Below are 22,017 nucleotides of genomic sequence, written 5' to 3'. Positions count from 1 at the left end.
AAACTAAATTAGGGAAATGAGTGCTTGACACCATTTGCATAGGCGTTGCAGAATAACAAAACGGGAAACTAACTGAACGTGGGAGCCGCCAAAAGAGGGACAAAAGCGGGCCAAAAGACACCGGAAAGTCAACAAACGTTGCTGTTGTTGTTACCGTTTATGGCCTTAAATGCATCCGGATTATTATTTGTGTGTCTCTGTGTGTGTGTGTGAAATCCAATTGGTTACCCATTGGCACATTGGCCAAGTTAGTCAGCAAATGCCAAAAGCAAACTAGAGGGTGGGTTGAGCTTAAAACAAAACACGAGCAAAGGCAAAAGCAAAAGCAAAAACAATCGCAGAGCCAAAGGCAAAGAGCAAAGTAAGAACGCTTGCAAATGCCGCCAATTGACACCAATTAAATAATTTGATGCACATGACCCACATTTTATTTAAACTAGAAGAAGAAGAGGCAGCAACAGCAGAAGAAGTAGAAGTAGCAGCAATAAAATTGCAACTGAAAATACGAAAAACAAAACAAAGCTGCATAAATACGCATTTTATTATGCAGATTGTTGTAGCCTAAATGACTTTCTTTTTATTGTTGTTTTTATGTTTTGCAATTGAATTGCATATGTATGTGTGTGTGTATTTGTGCATATTTTAAATGCATTAATCAAATGCACACGCTTGTGGTGGAGGCTGCCTGGGAGCGACTTAACAAATAATAACAATAACAATGGCAAACAATAAAGCGAAAAATGCATTCAAATGTTTAATATTAATACACTTTAGGCGAATGTTCAAATACACTTAAATAGTTGACAAATTTATTTTAGAATTCAATTTCAAATTTTGGCTCTTTACACTTTTTTTCTAAACTTTGACATAAGTGAATTTTTGCAAAGCTGCAAGTGTTACATAAATTAATTTGGCAGCTTATATAAAATGTATTTTTTAAATTTATATTTATATTTATTTAAGCTTTGTATTAAATAATTTGTTTATGCATAGCTTATAAACTATAAATAATCATAGACAGATTGTGACAATATATGAAAAATGACTTAACAAATTTGCCAAATTTCTAAGCTTAAATATTAAATTAATTATTTAACACTTTGTGATTCTGTAGAGATTATTTATTTTGCAAGAAAACATTTGTACGCATGAAAATAATACTTATTAAAATTCTCTTTGGTTGAACGCATTGGAATTTCTAAAGTATTGATCTTGACTTTATTTGTTATACTTTGACTTTAGTCGTAGTATTTGCTTGTCAACAATTCAAAGACCAAAGCTCAATGCAAAAGCGACTTTTTCAAAGTATTTATCTGCTAAATATTTACTTAGCTTATTAGTTAGTCGCTCAGCTGCCACTAAAATATTGGGGAATTTCAAATCAAATCAATTTCTGCAACTGCAGTTTACTTTCGGATCAGAGCTCATTAAAGTTGTTTGACTTTTTAAAGCATTAAATACTCTTTTTATATTTCAATGCTTTGGAAATTACGAACAATAGACGTGGCCTTTGTTTAGAGCTGCATGGTGGGGGTGGTTGGGTAGTGGGAGTTGGGGGTGATTTTGGTTGCCATTGTTGTGTGCATCTCCAAAAAAAAAAAAGCAAATAAGCTATGATGATGAATGCCTTTGTTTTGCCATTGTTGTCTCGCATTGTGGGTGAAATTGGCAGCCCCCAAAATGAAGAAGAAGAAGAAGCAGCAGCAGCAGAGGAAAAACTAACAATTGTGGCGTTTTGATGGCGTTTTTTGTCGCTCAAAAAAAAAAAAAAAATAGAGTTGAATGGCAGCTTGACAGCTTTTGCCATTGTCAGTCCTCAGTCGTCAGTCTGGGCTCTGTTAATTATATGCGCAAATAGTTAAAAGTGGAGACTCCAGTGCAACTTCCAAGCCAGTCATCTATCAACTGTAACTGACTTATGCAAATAGCCACTACACAGTGGAAAATAATGTGCAGTAATAATTTATAATGAGTACATTAAACAATTTCAATTTCCATTTGAATTTGAACTTAATTTTCGAATTCAGTTTTCACTCACTGCCTGCAATTGTTATTGCCCGTTACATTGAAGTTGCCACAACGACAAACAATTAACAGCAGCGGCAGCAGCAGCAGCGGCAGCAACAACATTTAGATTCATATATGTCATAAATATCTGTCAGTCAGTCGTTTTATGTATAAGTAGCTGTATCTGTATCTATGTAAATTGCCCGCTCGCACTTTGCACAAAAAATATAAAAACTGCGCGATGTCGTCATCATCTACATCATCATCATCATCATCATCATAACTAACATCATCATCAGCATTGAGCAGCGTCTTGCTGAGCAGTCGATCTACATATGGCAATTGTTTCCACTTCCAATTTGAGTTAGCCAATTATATAATAGATTGTTATAGCTGTCCATGTGTGTATCTGTGTGCGTGTGTGTGTGTTTGTTGTATCTGCATCTGCTTAAATGTTAGACACTTGCGTAAAACTATGTTAAACGCATCAATAGCTTCACAACATGAGCATGCGATATTTATAGCGATTAAAAGTGAGAATCTAGTATGTGCATTAAGTTTAATTGCTATAGGAATTTGTGTGACTGAAATTGAAACCACTCCTAGAAACTTTGTCAGCTAAAAGTTTTTATATTAACTCTTTCCACATAATTTAGATGCAATTTGTAAACTGAATAAGGAAATGTATAAATCACAATAAAAATTTCTTGTTTAGTTAAAGTTTCCAAAAATGAAACCCAGAAATTCCCAAACAGTTAAGCTTAGTCATCTTTACTAAAATTTAATACACTGCAAACAAAATAATATTCTTTCTCATTAAATTTGCTGTCATTTTGTTCTTAAATTCTTATCTATTAGTTGATAATTTTGAAACAATTTTAAGTTCAAGCTGCAGGGCTCAGCATTTTTCTAAGAAATCTGAATTAAATCATAATTTCTTTTGAAAGTAAATTGCTAAGCAAATAATATATTATTATTATTATTAAAATGTTGCCTGCATCGCATGCAATGCAATTTGTCATTGTGCCAAGTATTATATATAAACTAATAATGTCCCATGTAAGCGCAACAATATATATGTTTGTAAATATATAACATATCATTTGTTAATCACGCAGCAGCAGCAGCAGCAGCAGCTCAATTGTTTATAGAAAATAACGCGACTCTGCTGCGCTTGTTGTGGCTGTGGCAAGGCCTTGCCGCTGTAGATTTTGATTTGATTTGTTTACACGTATGTTTATCACACCTTGAGATGCGTTTGAAATCATTTCCAAAAATAAAACAGCAGACACTACTCTCTCTCTCTCTCTCGCTCTTTCTATCTTTCTCTCGATACGACTTGCTGGGAAATCAGATAATTTTTGAGCAAAAAGTAGGAAAAATAATCGCGTAAACAACAACGGCAGCAACAATAACAAGTTCACACAAATTCTGCCATTAAAAAAGTACAAAAAGGCCCCAACACCACCCGCTCTTCTCCCCCATGAGTGTCTTTGTTGCTGTTTGTATGCTTTATTTTTCTTCTCTTATTTTTTTTTAACAAAAGCGCATAAAACAGTTAAATTGCTTTATGTGCCCATTTCAACATGTTGGGCCACGTTGGGCGCTACTTAGGCCCAAGCCCAGGCCCGGACCAGACCAGACCAGCTGTACTTTTTGTTTCTCTTGTGTTTTATTTTTGCCCTGCAAATAATTTACATAATATGCAACACATGTTGACACGAATAACGAGCCGGGGGAGACGCTGGGTTGGAGCGTCTAGGTAGCTGCTGGCGACGCTAGACTCCCAGCTCCGAACTCCCAATGAGCTAAAGAGCAAGAGGGCGAGCGCTACTTACCAAAGGTCCCCCTTCCCCCCACTTTCATGCTGCTGGTGTAGGAAGTAAAAAGATTGCAAAAAGCGGCAAACGGGCAATCGCTCAACATTTGTTTTAAACTATAACTACCACTCTCCCTCTTCGTCTCCCTTCCCCTCGCGCTCTTTCTTTTATGGTGGCAACAAGCTCGCCTCAGCGTGTGAAAACTAAAGTGTTGAGTGAAAAGTGTGGCTCACTATCAGCAAAGCCCCGTAGCAAGAAGTAGCGAACTTGTAGAATCAGGAAGAATATCGAAAGATAGATGTGGGCTTAACAAAGAAGCAAGGAATAAGTATATAAAGTTGGTTTATTGAAAACCAAATGAAAATGAGTTCCCGACTTAAGAGAAAACTAAAAAGTAGCTAAAGTTTGATTGTTATTCCGAAAAGACTTGCAGATCAGTTCAACTCTTATCGAAGAGAACGGACTCAATAGCTGGAAAAAGAAGAAAGTCGTTTAAGGAAGAGATCGTATAGAAATAAAGTCTCTTCAGGCAGAAAGAAATTATCAGTTCACGATCGTCATTCAAAAATTTAGAGAATTCATTTAATATTGAAACAATTTTAAATTCAATATTTTGAACGAAACAATTCTCTACAAAAATTCAAAAACGCTCTTTGCTTACATTTGTATTCCTTGATAAGATTCGCAGAGCATCAACCAGGGTCCGCTTAACCAATTCGAATTTGGTCTATGTCAGAGAGAAGATGAGCAACTTCTTTTTACTATCTGAAGAAAAAGAATGAATTCTCCTACGAAGAGGCTGCAACTACTATTCAAATTGCAAAGAAAAGAGAATTGAAGCTGATCTCTTTTCACTTATGATCAGCAAATGAAAATTAGAAAATCTGCATACGTAAGTTTGCAATTTACAATTAAAAAGTAAAACTCAAAGAATACTTAAGTCCATAGCTGTCAGTGGAGACCGTACGAAGACCATATGGTTTTCTCCTCTTCTGGTCGTAGTAGACGCGAAATGAAAGTGCAATTTAATCAGACAAAGCAGCAGCAGCGGCGGCAGCAGCTCTAGTGGCTCCGGTCGGGTCCGCGCTGTAATAAGCGATTGTATATCTTACTGGAGAGCCATAAAATCGTATCACTGATGAGGTCTTTAAATAAACTATAGCAATTGCAACGCAAATTGAACAACACTTGCTATATATCCCTATAAATACAAATATATGTATTTGTATATGGATGTAAATAGAATATGAAGTGAGCTTAAGCAAACGCTACTGTGTTTATGTTTCCACTTTTTATATGCATTGAAATGCGAGGCTTGTCGTTGTTGAATTTGGCTGTAGACAATTGGACAATTTCACAGTTGCTCTTACCCTCTCTCTCTCTCTCTCTAAAGAACCGCAAATATCCGTCAAAAATTCAAAATACAAACCGGATGAATTACAATAAACAACAATTTTCACTTTTTTGCTTTTTGTTGTCTGTAGCTTGTAGTTGTCATTTGCTGTCTTGACGGTTGTTAATTTAATTTGACTGTGGCCAACGACCACAGCAACAATAATAATGTGCGCCTCCCCCCTGCCCGTCTCTACCCGTTTTGCTAACCACGTTTCTCCACGCTGTGAACGTTGATTGCTTTGCTGTAAAGTATCTACTTATTGTTGTTCAACTGTGTGCATTGTTCTGAATGAATCACAGATAGACAGACAGACGGACGGACGAACAGAGAGCGACAGTCACAACAAAAGGCAGCACGTTTATGGCTATCTCTTGACCGCCCAAACCTCCCACCTAAACCCCACACCTAACCCCGAAAACCCTCCTCAGTGTTTTCACAAACACGTACACTTGATGCTCTAACTCTTTTTAATGCGATTTGTATACATCTCTCTCTCTCTCTCTCTCTTCACTGTCCGTCCATCTGTGCGTGGCTCTCTATGCTTTATGTATGTCGCAATTATCGCCGCAATCATCGTGGTCCATTTTGTTCGTAGCCAGCCAGCGTCAATTACCCGCGGGTTCGGGCCACGGAGCGTGCAAATAAAAACTGGGCACAGACCGTATAATAGAATTTTTTGCTTTTTTACTGCGATCTCAGTCTGAGAGCTCAGCTCAGCTCATCTAAATCTCCCCCTCTCTCTCTCTCTCTCTCTCTCTCTTTTGCTGACGGCGCCGGCTAAGCCAACGACCTCAGTGCCTCTGGGCTCTTCCGAGCTGAGCTTCATCATCAGCTGCTGTTGCTGCTGCTCACCAAACTGTGACTGTTAATTGTGGCTCCGCCTTTTGTTCTCCACGTTGACAATGCTGTCAAGTTTCCCACGTCTACTATAACTCTATATGGCATTGACTGAATTGCCCTCGCAATTGTCCGAAAATATTACTTAGCTATATTAACATAAACTTGGCTAATGACCAGAAATCAGCTGGCTGGCTATCCAGCTCATGCTATTACGGCATAAGTATGAGATACTTTTGAGAGCCCAAAGCTAACGAGCTTCAGTTGTAAACTTGGTAATCTCTTTTTAATGCATCAAACAAAAACGAACTGGGTAATTGATATTTAAATTTAATAGTCTAAAGTTTTGAATTATTTAGTAACAGAAAAACAAAATTTTCGGGCTTTAATGATGGAGTAATTTTTTAAAGCGTATAAAATAGTTGTGCTAAGCTTAAAATTGACGTGTGGGAATTTAGTGTTGCCAAATTTTTATTTGCTATGCAAATTTCAATATAAGCAAAGTTTTATAAAATAATCTTTAGCTAATTATAATTTCATAAAATGTAAATTCAATTTGGTAATTTAATGTTTTGAAGCGAATAAATATTTATTATATTAAAGTTAATTATTTATAATTCAATTTTAAAATTAGTGTAGTACAGAAAGTCAAAATTGAATTGACAATTTAATGTTTTGAAAGCAATAAATATTTAAAATACTTACAAATAATTATTCGGTATATTTATTTTACATCAAAATTCAATATTTTGCAACAAATTTATATTTATAATACTTAAATAAAAATTGAAAAAAGACGAACTTAAAAAGCTTTAATCAAAACTCATTTAAAACAAATAAATATTTATAAATAATTAGAAAAAAAATTATTTGTATGTAATTTTTGAAATTGAAGTTTAACAAATACAAATTTTAAATTAATATTTTATAAAAATTTGTATGTAATTTTTGAAATTTAACAAATAACAAATTAAAATTAATATTTTGAAAAAATTATATAGAAATACATACATATGTATTATAATATATAAATAGACAAACATTTAATGTAAAAGTGACAATCGTGGAATTGTGTTGAATTATTATTAATAATGTAGTGTGAGTCTTTAGGAGTTCAAAGAGAGTTCGATATACTATATATATATATATATTTAAAAAGGTACTTTATGCGTCTTTAGAATTTTGAAGCGCTTTGTGCTTGACTTATTGTGTTGTTCGTTGTGATCAGAGTCAGAGATGCGGACGCATTCGTCGGGCATTAAGTTGGTTGCTTCGCTTTATTTGGCGCATCCGTTGCGAGTGTCTCATGTACTTTATGCTTTCGTCATTACACACACACACATATGCAAATGCGTTTGCTAGCATGACCATCTGGGCAGCCAGAACTCACACACACACACAGATACATATATATGTATGCATGTATGTGTGTATATCAAGTTCTGACCATTTGTGGGCATTGGCTTGCACTTCCGTTGCGTCGCTCAGTCTAGAGTCTGAGTCTGAGTCCGAGTCCGAGTCCTGGGCTTACAGGTGTGACTGGTATACGCTTGGCTGCGTCTGCGTCTGCGTCTGCGTCTACGCCAGCGCAGACGTAGACAGTGGACGTCGACGTCGTTGGCGGCGGCGACAAACAGAACAGCTGCGTGTCTGCCTGTGTATTTGTATTTGTATTTGTGTGTGTGGAGAAAGTAAAGCGGCCAGAGACGGCGAAATTTATGTTTATCGCTGCAAGTATGGCCATAACTGTGCCTTACACACACACACACACACACTCAGCTTATATTTGCCTTTGTGTGTGTGTGTGTCTTCTGTGGAGTTTTCTTTTTCGTTTTGGGCTCACGCAGCTGAAAATAATAATGATTGTGGAAATGTGTTCATGGCAAAACGCACGCAACTTGGCACCGTAACGCGACCAAAAGGAAAATTCATTAACCACAATACAGTGAAAAGCCACAAAGCTGCAGCAGCAACAGCAACAGCAAATATAGTAGAAAGAAAAAAGATGAAATAAATATGCGGCCTAGAATTCAAATTTCTGCGCATAATTTTATGCGTGAAAGCATTCGCTTGTCTATGCATATAAATATTTTGAGAGATATGGCATTGATATTGTTGTTGTTTCTTTTGAGAGCTGTAGCTAATGTTTATGATAATGCTATTAGGGCTTTATGTTCAACTTTGGCTTAATAGGTTTACAATTGGTTACACGCATGGCAACGAGATTGATAAAGGGTCAATGGATTGTAGAAAACGTTTGATGTCGATTTAGAAATTGTGTCAATGTCAAATTTAGTATTTATTTAAAATCAATATTTAAATAATAAAGCGTTACATTCATTGCAAAGCAGCAGTCAAGCCCTTGCAAAGTTATCGATAACATGCTAATAATTAGTCGACACACACACACACTCAGCAATCTTCACGCATGCTAAACTCGCCCCGTTTCATTACCATTTCATTCCATACCGCGTTGCGCCCAAAGTCAACAAGCGTTAAATTGTTCAACTTAAAAGCAAAATTAAGTGCGGGTGGAGAAAAGTGAGACTGAGACTGAGACTGAGACTGAGACAGAGACAGAGACAGAGATAGAGACAAAGACTAAGTGAGCATTGCGCAGTCGCGCGTGTGCACACACTTCCCCCTAAATAAATAAAATCTAATAAGAAGAAAAACTCCAAAACACAAACGACAACAAAAAATTAGTTAATCATTTGCGAGCTACTACTACTAGAAAAAAATAGTGTGCAGGACAGGTGTGTGGCAAGGGTCGCGGGGTCGCCGCCTCAAGGGCAACCCTAGGGTTGGCACACCGACACGCCATGGCCATAAATCTTAATTGTCAACTCAGGCAAGCGAAACCGTGCGGCGGCGGCGGCGGCGGCGGCGGCGTCAGCGGTTAAGGCCGGGCGTCAGTTGCCAATTAGTTCGACAGTCTGACGGACGGTTACGCGCTCGCTACTCGCCACTCGCCACTCGCTCGAAACTAACGTGTGCGCTTCTTTGTGTTTCCGCAGCGAAATGATGCCTGTGCTAAAAGAACTTTGAAAATTCAAAACGCAACTTTAACCAAAATCTAATTTAAAAATCGCTCGCATAATTTATACAAATACCAAAAAAATACCAAATAAATATACCAAGCAAACAGCAAGAAGCAACAAACAATTGAATATGAACTGCGGCGCTCTGCGCACCGTTAACGACGAGGCGCAGTTGCAAGCATTAACAGCGACGTCGGCGTCGCAGCAGCAGCAGTTGGAGGCGCAACGCAAAATGCACTCCATGCCACGCACACCAACACAGACGCAACTGCAAGCGCATTTGCAGCTACAGGCGGCGGCGTCGGCGTCGCCGTCGCAGTGTCGCGCTGTTGCCATGGAGCAGCCGCTGCGTCGCAGCACTATGCCGCGTGGGCGTGGCCTCGCCTCCTGCCTGCGTGGCGAACGCGATGATGCGCCCACGCCGCCCATACATGAGGTGCACTGCGAGTTGCAACAGCTGCAGCTGCTACAGCAGCAGCAACAACAACAGCAGCAACAGCTGCAGCAACAACAACAACAACAACAACAGATGCAACAGCAGCAGGATCAGTTGCAATTGTGCAGTGGCAGCGGCAGCGGCAGCGGCAGCAGCAGCAACATTGTGGCTAATTCAACACTTGACTCGGCGGGCAGGAGTAAGTAGTGGTTAAATTGTTGGCTAACTTGCACTTGCGATAACAGCAATTATTAAATACACTGAGAGAAAATCGAGCTAGCCAAGTGCATTGAAGTATTAACGAATTGAAAAGAAAGTAAATAAAAAAGGAATTTTGTATGTAGCAAAATTATAATTGAACACTAATTAGATTACATTTGTTTTAAATGTGAACTAGAAATTACAAATTTATAATTATCAAATATTAAAAGATACTGCGAAATTATTCCAGATTATTAAAAACATTTAATAATTGAAAATATGGATGAAATTTGTGCTCAATTATATTTGCCTAATCGAATTATGCACTGATTATTTTCTTACAAAACCAATTCAAAACTTTTAAGAAATAATACTAATTTAAAAAATTAAAGCTGTAAAAATGTATCTTAATGCATTTGTGGCTGATTATCTTCAATTATTTGATATATTCCAGTATTATTTTTCACATTTACAGCCAATTGTAATGTTTAGTAATTCAAAATATTTCAATTGGACACTAATGTTAATATAAGTTATTGCTCTATTTAAAGGTCTCTAAGATGATATGACTCAGCTGCTTACATAGAAAAATACAGAAATTTGAGCTTCTAACTAACTTATGGTTGGACTAGATGAATTATAATTGTGACAAATATTGTAGTCGGTTCTAGCTAATGAAACGCACTGCATGATGCCAATGACATCATCAGAATCATCATCATCATCATCATCATCATCATCATGATGATGGGTTCGGTTCGGTTAGTGTAGTGGGAAAGTATCGGGCGATTCGCTTTGATGTCATTTACAGTTGATGCCGAGTGCGAATATAAATAATAATAATAAGTACACATGTGTGTGTGTGTGTGTGTGTGTGTGTGTGTGTACATACATATACGGTATATTGAAGATGTGAAAGATGGAAAGCTGGAAAGCGCAGATGAAAGAGAATAGATTAGAATTAGTGGTGTGCGCTCAATTCGCAACGCCAGACGTCAGAGGTTGAGGCAGCCGCTGCTGTTGCATTTGATGATGAGAGTAGAATACCGTTGTTGCCCTTTTGCCTAATCGATGTCTGTGTGTGTGTGTGTGTGTGTGTGTTTCTAACTAACGGTAATTGCAGCATTTTGAAATCTAATACGCTAGCGGACAATTAAGAGAGCGCAATACTAAATGCAGCTTTTTTTTTCTTCAACTGAAATGAAAAATAAGATAAGAATAACAAAACAACAACGAAGGCAATAGAAGAAGCAGAAACAGAAAAATATATTCTTTAGAATTTCTCTGTTGAATGTGCATTGAATGCAACGAGTTCTACCTAAACCATCAGCAACAGGCAAGGGTTGAGGTTGAGGGGGGGAGACAGGTGTGTGTGGCTAAGGCTTTCACTTGCAGTAGCTGCTGACTTCCTGCATGATTTCCACACACACACACACACACACACACACACACATAGACAGCGAACACTGTTGATTATTTTATGAGCTTGGGTCTCTGTCTGTTGTGGCATCGTATATCGTTCTATAAACACGTGTCATGCCTCATTTTGTATCTCTATATCTATATCTGTATCTGTATCTGTCGCGTTGTTATTCATATTTCTGCATTAATTGTAATATGAATGCTCGAAGCAATTTGCATCTCATTGTAAATGCAAGTACAAAAAGGTCACTCAGTCATGCAAATTGGGTCGGGTTAAGTGTTTCTTGCTGTTTTACATTACAACTATCTATATCTATACTATAGTGTACTAGTATATGCTGTTATTACAGCTGTGGCATAATATACAGCATTTTAATAAACATATTTGTTTTTCTTTCTTCTCTTACAGGTGAGTACAAGTCGAAGACACTGCCTCGTATACACTTCGATACGGCGCTAAATGATACGTCATTAAATGAAGGTAAACACAACTTTACGCTTGACTATGGCCATAAGTGTTTGGGCCGCAGCAATAAATAGCAACAATATTATTTCAGCAATTACGCAAATGCTAGGCAATTACAGTTATATTATTTTCTTCCTATTCCATTCTATAATATATAACTTAAGCCTATAGTGAAGAAGAGTATTTCTCTACATTAAAGAGCAACAACTTCATTCAAAAGTCAACGCAATATGGCATACTTTGCGGCGCATGCGCAGCTTTTCTATTTCACAGCCATTTGATATACAAAGCTTTTATCTCAAAGTCAACGTTAGGCACACTAATCATACTAAAAACTCTTTGTAGTCCGAGTTGCTACTATCTTGAGTCTGGCCATTAATAACAGCGGCTAATTAAAAGCGGTCTTAAAAATGTTGCATGCTTTTGAGCGGCGCTTTAAATAGTTTATTAGGCGAATTTTATTTCATAAAATCCCTGCTTTTGTGTTCTCACAATTATTCAAAAGATGAGTTGTTAATTATTGAAAACATGCCTAATACGATATAATTTATTATTATTCATAAAATTTGTTTTAAACTTAAATTTTGGTGCTGCATTTGGGGATAAGCTGATCGCAGAGCTTTCCTGGGATTTGTGGTCACAAATACAATATTAAATACGTCAATCTAATGTCAATGGGCGTAAGACTCAATAGAAACGCGCATTTTCGGGCTACGAATCCCTCGGGCTTTCTGCTTAAGACGAAATCCCCAACGGGCTTTTTTCATGCGGGCTCGGGCCATATTATATTACATTCATATGTGCAAATACTGTTCTTATCGATTGATAAAGTGAAAACACAAATGATGAATTGAGTAAAAATTATTGAAAAAATAAATTTATATAGTCGAGCTTGGGCCTGGCCTTAATATTTACCCTATTTTCCCGTGCTCTCGTTAGTTAAGCAGAATTATCGATAGGCAGCTGACTTCGCTTCCTTTAGCAATTGAAGATGTTATTAAGCATGGCCTTACCCAAAATTCCGGTAATTGTATCATTAGGTAAAGAAATAAATGTGTAGGTGGGCATTGAGGGCATGGCTGTGAAGGCGTAGAAACGTCGTGAGCAAGCAAGAAAAAATACATTAGTAAGGTATTAACAGTTCATTGTGCCGGCTGGCCAAGTCCAAAACTAGATGCAAATTGAGGTAACCAATGAAAAATCCATTTGGAATTGTTTGTAGCATGCCGCAGCGACATAAACAAGTCGCACACTTTGCCACATAGAGGGATGTACATACATACATACATACATACTATAGTACTGATGTACATATATGTGTATGGGTAAAGGGTAGCAGGGAGTTGGAAACGTGTCACATATAAGCTTAAAACACGAAAGTCACGCACTTCCGTTCCGAAGCAGAGTTTGCGATTAAAGGGGGTCACAGTGGGGTGAAGGCAGTTGCGTTATAATATACCCTGTATGTCTCTAATTTGCTTATTATGCGTTGCCTTGTGTGCTTAAGTATCGACTTATACGCACACACACACACACACACACACACACACACACGCATACATATATAATGCTCTGTGTGTGTGTGTGTGTGTGTGTGTTTGTGCCTATACCTGCGCTCAATTAGATCAATTACGGGCCACATTGCCACTCACGCCCTTTACGTTTTTATATGCGTCTTCGCGTTGCCTTAGCCCTCCCCGTCTTGTTCCGCAGTTCCTTCTTCTGCGCTGTTACTTTGCTTCCATTCTTCATGTTGCTCAATACGCTTTAGCCAACACAATTGAGCATATGAATTTTATCGTGTTGCCTGGATCAGTTTGTGCTGCTATTCAATTTTTTTTTTGTTTGTGCCAGCTTATCGATGAATTTCAATGTTTTGAGCACTTACAGGCAGCTCTTATCTTTGTGTGTAACATGTGACCTTTTTGGAATACATTCAGCAAACAAAGTAGGCAGAAAATATCTTTTCACGCATACAATTATTAAGCTGAAAGGTTATCCTTTAAACTGTATGCGGCAGCTTAGAGAAATACTTGCATAATTACAATAAATTTTTATTTATTTATGCAAGTGGTTAGCTGCTGTTTTAGGGTCTGCTTGAGGTCGCTAATATATTTCAGTTGGTGCCTGAACAGCTGTAGAGTATTTGTCTGCCTTAATAACTCAACCTCTTGATCGCATACTCTATGCTCTTTGCTAGCTATTCGCTTGTGTGTGCCTGTGTGTGTGTGCGTGTGTGTGTGCGCGAGCTCTCTCATTCTCTCTCGCTCTCTGTTTTGTTGTCTACAATTTTTGGTTGCTTTGTCAACGCGCATGGGCAGCACTGTTGCTTGCTCTCTGGCACAGTAACCAGGGCTGGCACAGTATTAGTTCAAATTAATTTATATTTTTATGTATTAAATTGTTTTTAATGTGTGTAAGCAATTTATGCTTGTAATAGTCACTACTTAACCCAAATTGGTTTGTGGCTGCGCTAATGCTGCAGCCCTGTTTTGTCCGGGACTCGATCACTGTTATACTCTCACGCTCACGCGCTCGATCGTTCGTCTGTGTGTGTGAGTGTATTGCTGTCTCTTGCTCGTTCGCCCGCTTGTTTGTTTGCTCCAGTGGCCTGCGTCGCTGACGGCGTCAGCGTTTGCATCAGTTGATTGAGAAGCGTGTTTGCGAATGGAAGCTAAGCGGGATTGAACAAAAACAAATTTTGAAGCAAACGGCAACAGGAACTCTTCTGTTCCTTTGAGCGCGTCTTTTTTTTTTTTTTAATATACGTTTAACTTCCCATTGCTGTGACCAGCGTGTTCTTGTTCTTCTTGCGTGTGTGCGTGTTTTTTTTTTTAAATGTTTGATTAAATCAAATTTATTTTCTGTCTTGTGTTTAGAACTGCAACTACTAGTTTTGTTATCGAGTGTTATCGGCTGCAGTGCATGCTTAAATTGTGAAATTCTTAGAGTGTAAATAGCTGTAAAAGTGCAGTGCGTTGTGCGCTGGAATGCCAAACACATTCATACGTACACACACATGCACACATGCGCATGTATAAAATAGTATTTTAAGTTGTTGTGTGTGGGGCATGCAACGAAACCAAAACCAAGCGAATGTGATGCAAAGTTGCGATAAAAAGCAAATAACAAACGGCGACAACGACGCGTGAAAAATACAAAAAAAAAAAAACGAGAAACTGTGAAGAAAATAAGAAAGAAATCAAGAAACAGAAGAAACAAACGCGGAAATGCACTTGAGCGCATAATTTTTATAAGCCACAAGCAAAGCGACAATGCCAACAACAAACACAACAAAATAAGAAAAGCAAAATAAAAAAAAAACTAAGCACAGTAAAGAAATTTGCGCTTGTCAGCAAATTGCAGCAGCAGCAGTAGCAACCAAAGAAGCCACAACAAACACACACACACACACAGAGACGCAAACGCAAAAGAGAGCGAGAGTGCGAGAGTCGGAGAGCGCAAGAGACCTGCGTATGCGTGTGCATGCTTGAGAGAGTTGGAACGTGTGTGCGAGTGGGAGCGATGATGATCAAGGCGCTTGAGCGCAGCAGTAACAATAACAACAACAACAGCAGCAGCAGCCATAATTGAAATAACGCGTAAAAATGTTGCAGGCGCACAGTGACGCCAGCAGAACAACAACAAGAGCAACAAGCAGAGCAATTGTTACCAGGAGCCAAAGCAGCGTTGACAGCAGCGACAGTAATACGACTGCGACGCCAACGTCAACGCAAGAGGAAAAGACAGTGCGACGTCGTTCCACCTTCTATGTGCCGTTAGTTATTGAGGACGACGAACAGCAGCAGCAGCAGCAGCCACAAGAGGCACAACAGCAACAACGGAGCGGCAGCAGTTCCAGCTTGAGCAGCAGCGGCAAAAAGTGTGCAGCGCGCAGTAAGTCAAGCGCTAAAAACAACAGCAACAGCAGCAGCACCAGCTGCAGCAACAAAAACAAGAGCAACAACATAATGTCACCACCCTGTGGCTTTAATTGGAGCATAAGCGGCAGTGAAGCCGCTGCACAATATTCCGATTCGGATGATGAGGAGCAACAGCAGGTGCAACGCCAGCAACAGTTGCTCAAGTCAACGGCAGCAGCAGCAACCACAAGCACGAACACGAGCAACACGCCCGCTGCAAAACTCAAACGTTATGGCATTGTGCTGAATGTAATTAGCTTGAACGGCAGCAATGCCGAGCTGAGTGAGGATGTTGCTGATGAGAGCACAACGGCAACATCAGCAGCAGTAGCAACCATAAGCGATATTATTGATGCCGGGTGCGCACCACGCACACATTTTAATGAAGATAACGACATTGTGATGGCAACTCCGCCCAAACAACAAGCGCTCTCACTCTCACCGGCGCACTCACGGCAATCATCGTCATCAACAGCAACAGTTGCTGCTGCTGCTGACGACGACGATGACTCAGAGATAAGCCGCATGCAGACCAACACCTCTACGCCCATCAAGCTAATGAAGTCGCGTTCGCGCACCAACATATTGGCCGTGCCTTTGCCCAGCGTTGAGCGCGGACTGGCGACAACGTCATCACCCTCGGCGGCGGCAGCCGCAGCAGCAACCACTACAACGACAACGCTAATCACACTGCGTGCCAAGTCAAAAACGTTACCGCAGAACCTATCGCCCTCAGTTGTGTTACGCGAGGCCGCCGAATTAGACGTTACAGCAGGGTCCGTCTATAACATCAACAACAACAACAACAATAATAATAACAACAACAACAGCCATAGCCATAATAAACAAGCGCAGCTGCTGCAACGTCAGCTGTTCGGCGGCAGCAGCGCCAGCCATTTAGCCGAGCCACAACAACAACAATCCCAATCCCAATCAGCAGCTCGCTCAGCTGTCTCATCGCCATACAAATTGCAATACAGCTGCTCAGCTGCGAGCATTATAACGCCCAGCTTTCCGCCCAAGAATCTGTTTCTGCTCAAGTCGACGCCCAAGCTCTGCCACGATGTGCCGTTAGCAGCGCAGCAGCAGCAGCCAGCGCTAACAGGAGCAGCAGCAACAACAACAACAATTACCTCGCCACCTAAAAAGTCTTTGAGCTTCATACGTCGCACGCATTCCACGAAAGTTGCTCGCAACGAATCGCTGCTGAAGAGCGGAGGCGCCTCCAGCGGCGGCGCAGGGCAACACTCGCTGCTGCATTGCGTGGGCAGCGGCAGCGGCAGCATGCATTCCTCCACGGGCCTGCACTACAGCTCGTCCATGTCCGATGACATGGGCATGGGCAGCAGCTGGGGCAAGCACTTCTTCATCGACTACGACGTGTGTCCGCTGGGAATGGACGAGCTCAGCGCCTACTTCCAGACCGACCACTGTGAGGCGCTCATCTGCGAGCGCTTCATGATCAAAGATCTCACAACTACAAAGCCGGCGGCGGGGGCGGCGGCGGCAGTTGCCACATCCACTTCTGTGACAGAGGCAGAGACAGCCGCTGGCACTGCAGCGGACGATGATGCGGGACATCATTCGGGTATGCATAGCTTCAGTTCTAACTGCGTTTCTCTGCTTCTTCTTCCTTCTTTTTTTTTTTTCATTGACGCTCTTGAGCACGTAGCGTGATCGGAGTGGGGGGCGGGGACACGGTTCGTTGCATTTCAACTTCCTGTTTGATCCCTCGATTGAACATTATAGCCACACCCCTGCTTCCTACTTAGCCACTGGTGGTTGAATTCCAACACCCCCTCTCTTTATCGCTCTCTCTCTCTCTCTGCCTGATCGTGCGTTTCGTGCACGCAAAAATAAGCAAGGCAAAGCAATGAGATAAGATAAGCGAACTCGAACCAATTTTGAGTAAAAAAAAGTAACTGAAAAAAAGTGCGCGTGTGTGTGATCAGCTATCAATACTTATGTGTATGTGTGTGTGTGTGTACTTTACACATTTCACACTCGTAACCTCCCCAACTTAAAATTTTAAGCCTTCCTGTTCTTTTTTTTTATTGCTTCTTTATTTATACCAAAGAGCACTGCTGTTCAATATACGATCGCACATGAATTTTATTGCGCGAGTGTGTGTGTGTGTGTGTGTGTGTGTAGCTCAATTGTTAGCCCATTTTGATGGCGTTGGCCCTGGATATTCGACAGCCAACGAAGCGTCGCACAGTGGGCGTCAGCTGGGCTAAATTATTATGAAAAACAAAACAAATAAGCAGCAGCATTAATTATGTATAAATATAATAAAAAGTGATTGTGTTCAAATTACACAGCCAACAAATTTAGAACGTTGACTTAGCTTAGCTTGTTGTTGTTGTTGTTGTTGTTATTGTTATTGTGTTTTTCGCTCAGTGTGCCCATGCAAATTTGTCCGTGTACATAATTGACAAATTATATATGTAGTTATTTTTGTGTGTTTCTTGGTTATTTAGCTAAAATTATTTACAATTTGATGTAATTTGCTTGTTTGCTTATTTTGATTGTGCACGCTTATCGATAAAAACAATTTTATCGAAATGACGCTATGTGTACTTTTTTCTTCTTCTATAATATGCTCTTTCTTATTGAGATTGCTTAATTTGTTATGCATGCTGCTTTAATTTCCGATCTCTTTACTTTCTTGTTATTATTTTTTCGGCTACAAATTCAATTTTGTTTGCTTACGCTTTTGTTGTAGCTTTTTGCTTTTGCCTTGCGTTTTTATTATGATTCACATGCATAAGAGAGACGCGCGCACACACCAACACCCGCAACAGAAACCAGTTTGAGACGTGAGAGAGGAGTGCACGAAAACGAAAACCAAATAGCAAAGCGCTGAGCTGAGAGTAAAATCGAAGCTGAGAGTAAGAGCGCAGCGCAGAGAGCGCTAGCGGGATCGGCAGCGGGTGTGTATGAGCGAGAGTGCGCGAAATACATCTGTAGGGCAAATGGACAAACAAACAAGCGGCTTTATTTAAGAAATAATAATAATAAAAATACAAAAGCAGCAACTTGAAGTTTTAGTTGATTTTTTATATGCAATGGCGCGCACACACTGAAAAGAAGTTTTCAATTAATTTAACAAAGCCTTAAAGGCTGTTGAAAATTCGCAAGCAAAACAAATGGGCCAGAGTTGAACTAAATTAAACTTATAATGTACCTTTAATATATTATTAAGTCTATAAAATTATAAATCAAAAGCAAATAAACTCAGTGCTGAGTAACTATTAGACAAGCAGCAATGTGTATGCCGAACGGTTTGTTTATACTTATGATTGTGTGACTGTGTGTGTTGATTTTGTAGCTCACACACACACACACACGCGCGCGCACACACAGACACTCATGGACATATGCATATGTAGAGCTCTTGAAAGGGGCGCTGCTGCATGTGTGGTTGCATTTTATTTGAAATATGATAAGAGCTCATGATTTTGTAACCAACAAACTGCGGGATTCTTGTTAAAAAGAGTTCCGAAGCATTGGAAATATGTTTGGAAATATGTATGTGTGTGTGTGTGTGTGTACATAAATAACTATGTTTGCTGTCTATTTATTGATAGATTCTCTCTGGCACTTGCTTATCGATGTGCGCTGCCAAAGTCTCTGGTTGACATTTTTCTTTTTTGAAAAGTCGTTCAACAGACTTTGTTTCTATTTATTTTGAGCGCGTATCTTTTGCCAACGATCGACGCCATTGCTTATGCATAACACATACATACATATGTACATATGTATGTTTATCTATGTGTGTATATTGTCCGTCCGTCTGTCGAGGCACATTTATCAGTGCGAGTTGACGGATCGTGTGAGATTTGTGGCATGGAAAATAAATTTGTTTAACGCACTGTTAATTGACTTGACCTTATCTTTTAGTTAGGCGAAACCAATCGTATTTACCTGTCTTGCTCTCTCTCTCTCTCTCTCTCTCTCTCTCTCTCTCTTTTGATTTTCAATTTACAATTTACAATTCTCATGCGTCTGCAGCAAATTGGCTTTGAACGCTTTCACTGCCCCCCTCCCTACAATTTGTCTCTCAACTCTGAACTTTGCTGTCTAACTCTCTATCTCGCTCACTCTGTGTTTCTCTTTTGCTCTAGCTTCACCGCTTTGATTGCATTCCAAATTGAAGTGAAGATGACTTCATCTCATGATCATCATGAGCCATAAAAACTGTATACAGTTAAGAGCTGTACGAAGGTGTAGTTCACTACCTTGGCTAACGTCTTTTGACCAAACGCTTGACACACACACAAACAGACCCTGGCCTCTTCAGTCTATATAAGGCCAGAATTGGCAACAGCTACAGTTTAGACTCGCCTCGACTTGGTCGGCTTAGTCCATTGAACAACTTGTGATCATAATTAATGCACTTCAAGTGTTGATAAGCGCTCTAAAGAGTGCGCGTTAATAAGATACGAATGTTGATATATTGTCGAAAGTAAGTTCAAAAAACTCATTTCTCAACTTAAACATTAAATTGAAAATGAACAAGCCTGAGCTTTTAAATTGGGGGAATTATGACGAATGCTGATTTAACTACCAGATTATAAGTATTTCAGACTTAATCTTATCTGAAAGTCTTAGTTACAATGTTTTATTTTTAGTACACATGGCTTAGTTACGCTTCACTTCAGCAGCATAATCATAGTCTTTCATCAAGTTACGAATATTAGGTGGGTGTATTTTTATTTATTCTTTTCGCTATTCTATGCTTTGCTTTGCTTGTGGGCGTGCGCGTCAATGGAATAGAATTATGGCTTGGGACTGGGGCTGGGACCAACACAACATATCACGATAATAAGCGGACTGGCCTGGCCTGGCCAAGCGAATGATTAAGTAGCTCATCAACTTGCTTTGTAGCTTGAAATATTCTTTTCGCTTATGAAAACATGACACAATTTTTGTTAAGCTTTTAAGTTTTGCTTTTCTCTTTGAGCTTGGGCTGGCTTTTTGTCTTTTGTGTGGTAGCGTATGACAAATCGCGCTGCTGTTTGCATCTTTCGGGACGGGGAGAGCAAATGTGAATCAAGCGCATTGCATGCGGAAGAGGCTCAGATATGTATGAGGCTTTTGCATTTACCGTTAGGCAGGACAAAATTATGTTTGCTTAGCTTGATGAGTCAGCTTGGGCCTGGCTTGGTGGACTAGCTAACTGGGTGGCCAAGACAAGGTCGTTGTGAGGGCGGGCAAAACCAGTTTTCTTAGCTCATGTTGTTGCTTCATTCTTTTCCAGCTATATGTGTGTGTGTGTGTGTGTGTCTTGGGTTTTATTTTCGGTGCTGCTGATGATTCATGGCTTGGTTCATGAGTACCTGACATGCCACAGCCCTGACGCTCAATTAGAGGCGGGGCAGCAGCAGCAGCAGCAATAATTGTGGCAAGCAGGCAGGTGATGTGCAGCAGCTGCTGCTGTTGTTGTTGTTGCTTTTCAACTTGTGTGGAACCTCTCAACCAAACGACTCGAGCTCTCGAACTCGAATTCGGACTCCTTCTCCTTTTTATCTTTTGTTTGTTTCCGTCTGTCTGTATGGAATGCTGCAAACCGGTTGCTGCCAACAAGCAGCCTAAGCGGGATTTTGGTTTTTGCCCTCCCTCCCTCCCTCTCTCTCTCTGGCAGACGCGCCATCTCGCTCTTTTTGAAACGCATTTTGTAACCTGTGCGCCTGTAATGTTTTTTAATGTCCACAAACTTTCAACGTAACTATATGTATTTATATATAGTTCGTAAGCCGATTGATTTGTGTCCAAAAGTTTATCAAATTTTAAGTCTTTTCATTGCAACTCATATGTTTCAAATATATGTATTCAAAAAGGTCGATTCAACTTTGTTGCAATTTCGAACTCGAATTCGAATTATTGTTTTGAAATGTGTGCGCACATAAATTGCATTTAAATGTCAACAACTGTTGCATATTCAGCGATTCATAATCTGCACTTAACTATTTATAAACAATGATAGAATTTATGAAATTCTACTACAGGTTTGGGAACAAAAACAAAACTGGTTTCCAATTGCTTTTTAATGATTAAATCATGCAATGGCTTAAATCTAAATTGCCTTTTCGTTATCTTCAATATTTATAGATACATCATACGAGAAGGCCTGTCGACGCGGCTCGGTGCCAACCACGCCCATCTTGGGCAGCAAGCAACAGCAGCAGGAGCACAATGCCGCCTCCCGTTTCACCAACTTCTTTTCCAAGCGGTAAGCAGTGCTACATATTCGATTAATTTCAAATGATTTAATTAAATTCGTTTGAATTTCGACAGTTCGAATCCGCTGAAGCGCACCAAGTCGGTGACTAAGCTGGAGCGCACCAAGCGCGGCTCCGGCGGACTGCGCAGCTCGCGCTCACATGAAAGTTTACTCTCCAGTCATGCCGTCATGTCGACCATAGGTGAGTCCGCAATCAAATCTGTGCCCCCCCCCAGCTATCG

The 22,017-nt window shown here is 39.9% G+C and overlaps 1 protein-coding gene across 4 annotated transcripts in view; it reads left to right on the top strand.

The window, feature by feature from the left end:
* Positions 1–22,017, top strand: part of LOC108606427 (probable Ras GTPase-activating protein) — a 41,939-nt gene that overhangs the window by 15,140 nt on the left and 4,782 nt on the right. For 2 of the 4 annotated variants that reach the window (XM_017996534.1, XM_017996533.1), the window contains 2 exons: positions 21,664–21,784; positions 21,850–21,977. In XM_017996534.1, coding sequence (XP_017852023.1) covers positions 21,664–21,784; positions 21,850–21,977 — 249 coding nt within the window. Of the gene's footprint in view, positions 1–9,206; positions 9,600–9,665; positions 9,737–11,569; positions 11,642–14,176; positions 17,138–21,663; positions 21,785–21,849; positions 21,978–22,017 lie in introns of those variants that run through there. The other 2 variants (XM_017996535.2, XM_033294544.1) reach the window with 2 other exon arrangements.

The sequence above is a fragment of the Drosophila busckii genome, chromosome X (assembly GCF_011750605.1).
Source record: "Drosophila busckii strain San Diego stock center, stock number 13000-0081.31 chromosome X, ASM1175060v1, whole genome shotgun sequence".
In the NCBI taxonomy this organism is placed as follows: Eukaryota; Metazoa; Arthropoda; class Insecta; order Diptera; family Drosophilidae; genus Drosophila; species Drosophila busckii.
This window is presented reverse-complemented; position numbering and strand designations above follow the sequence as displayed.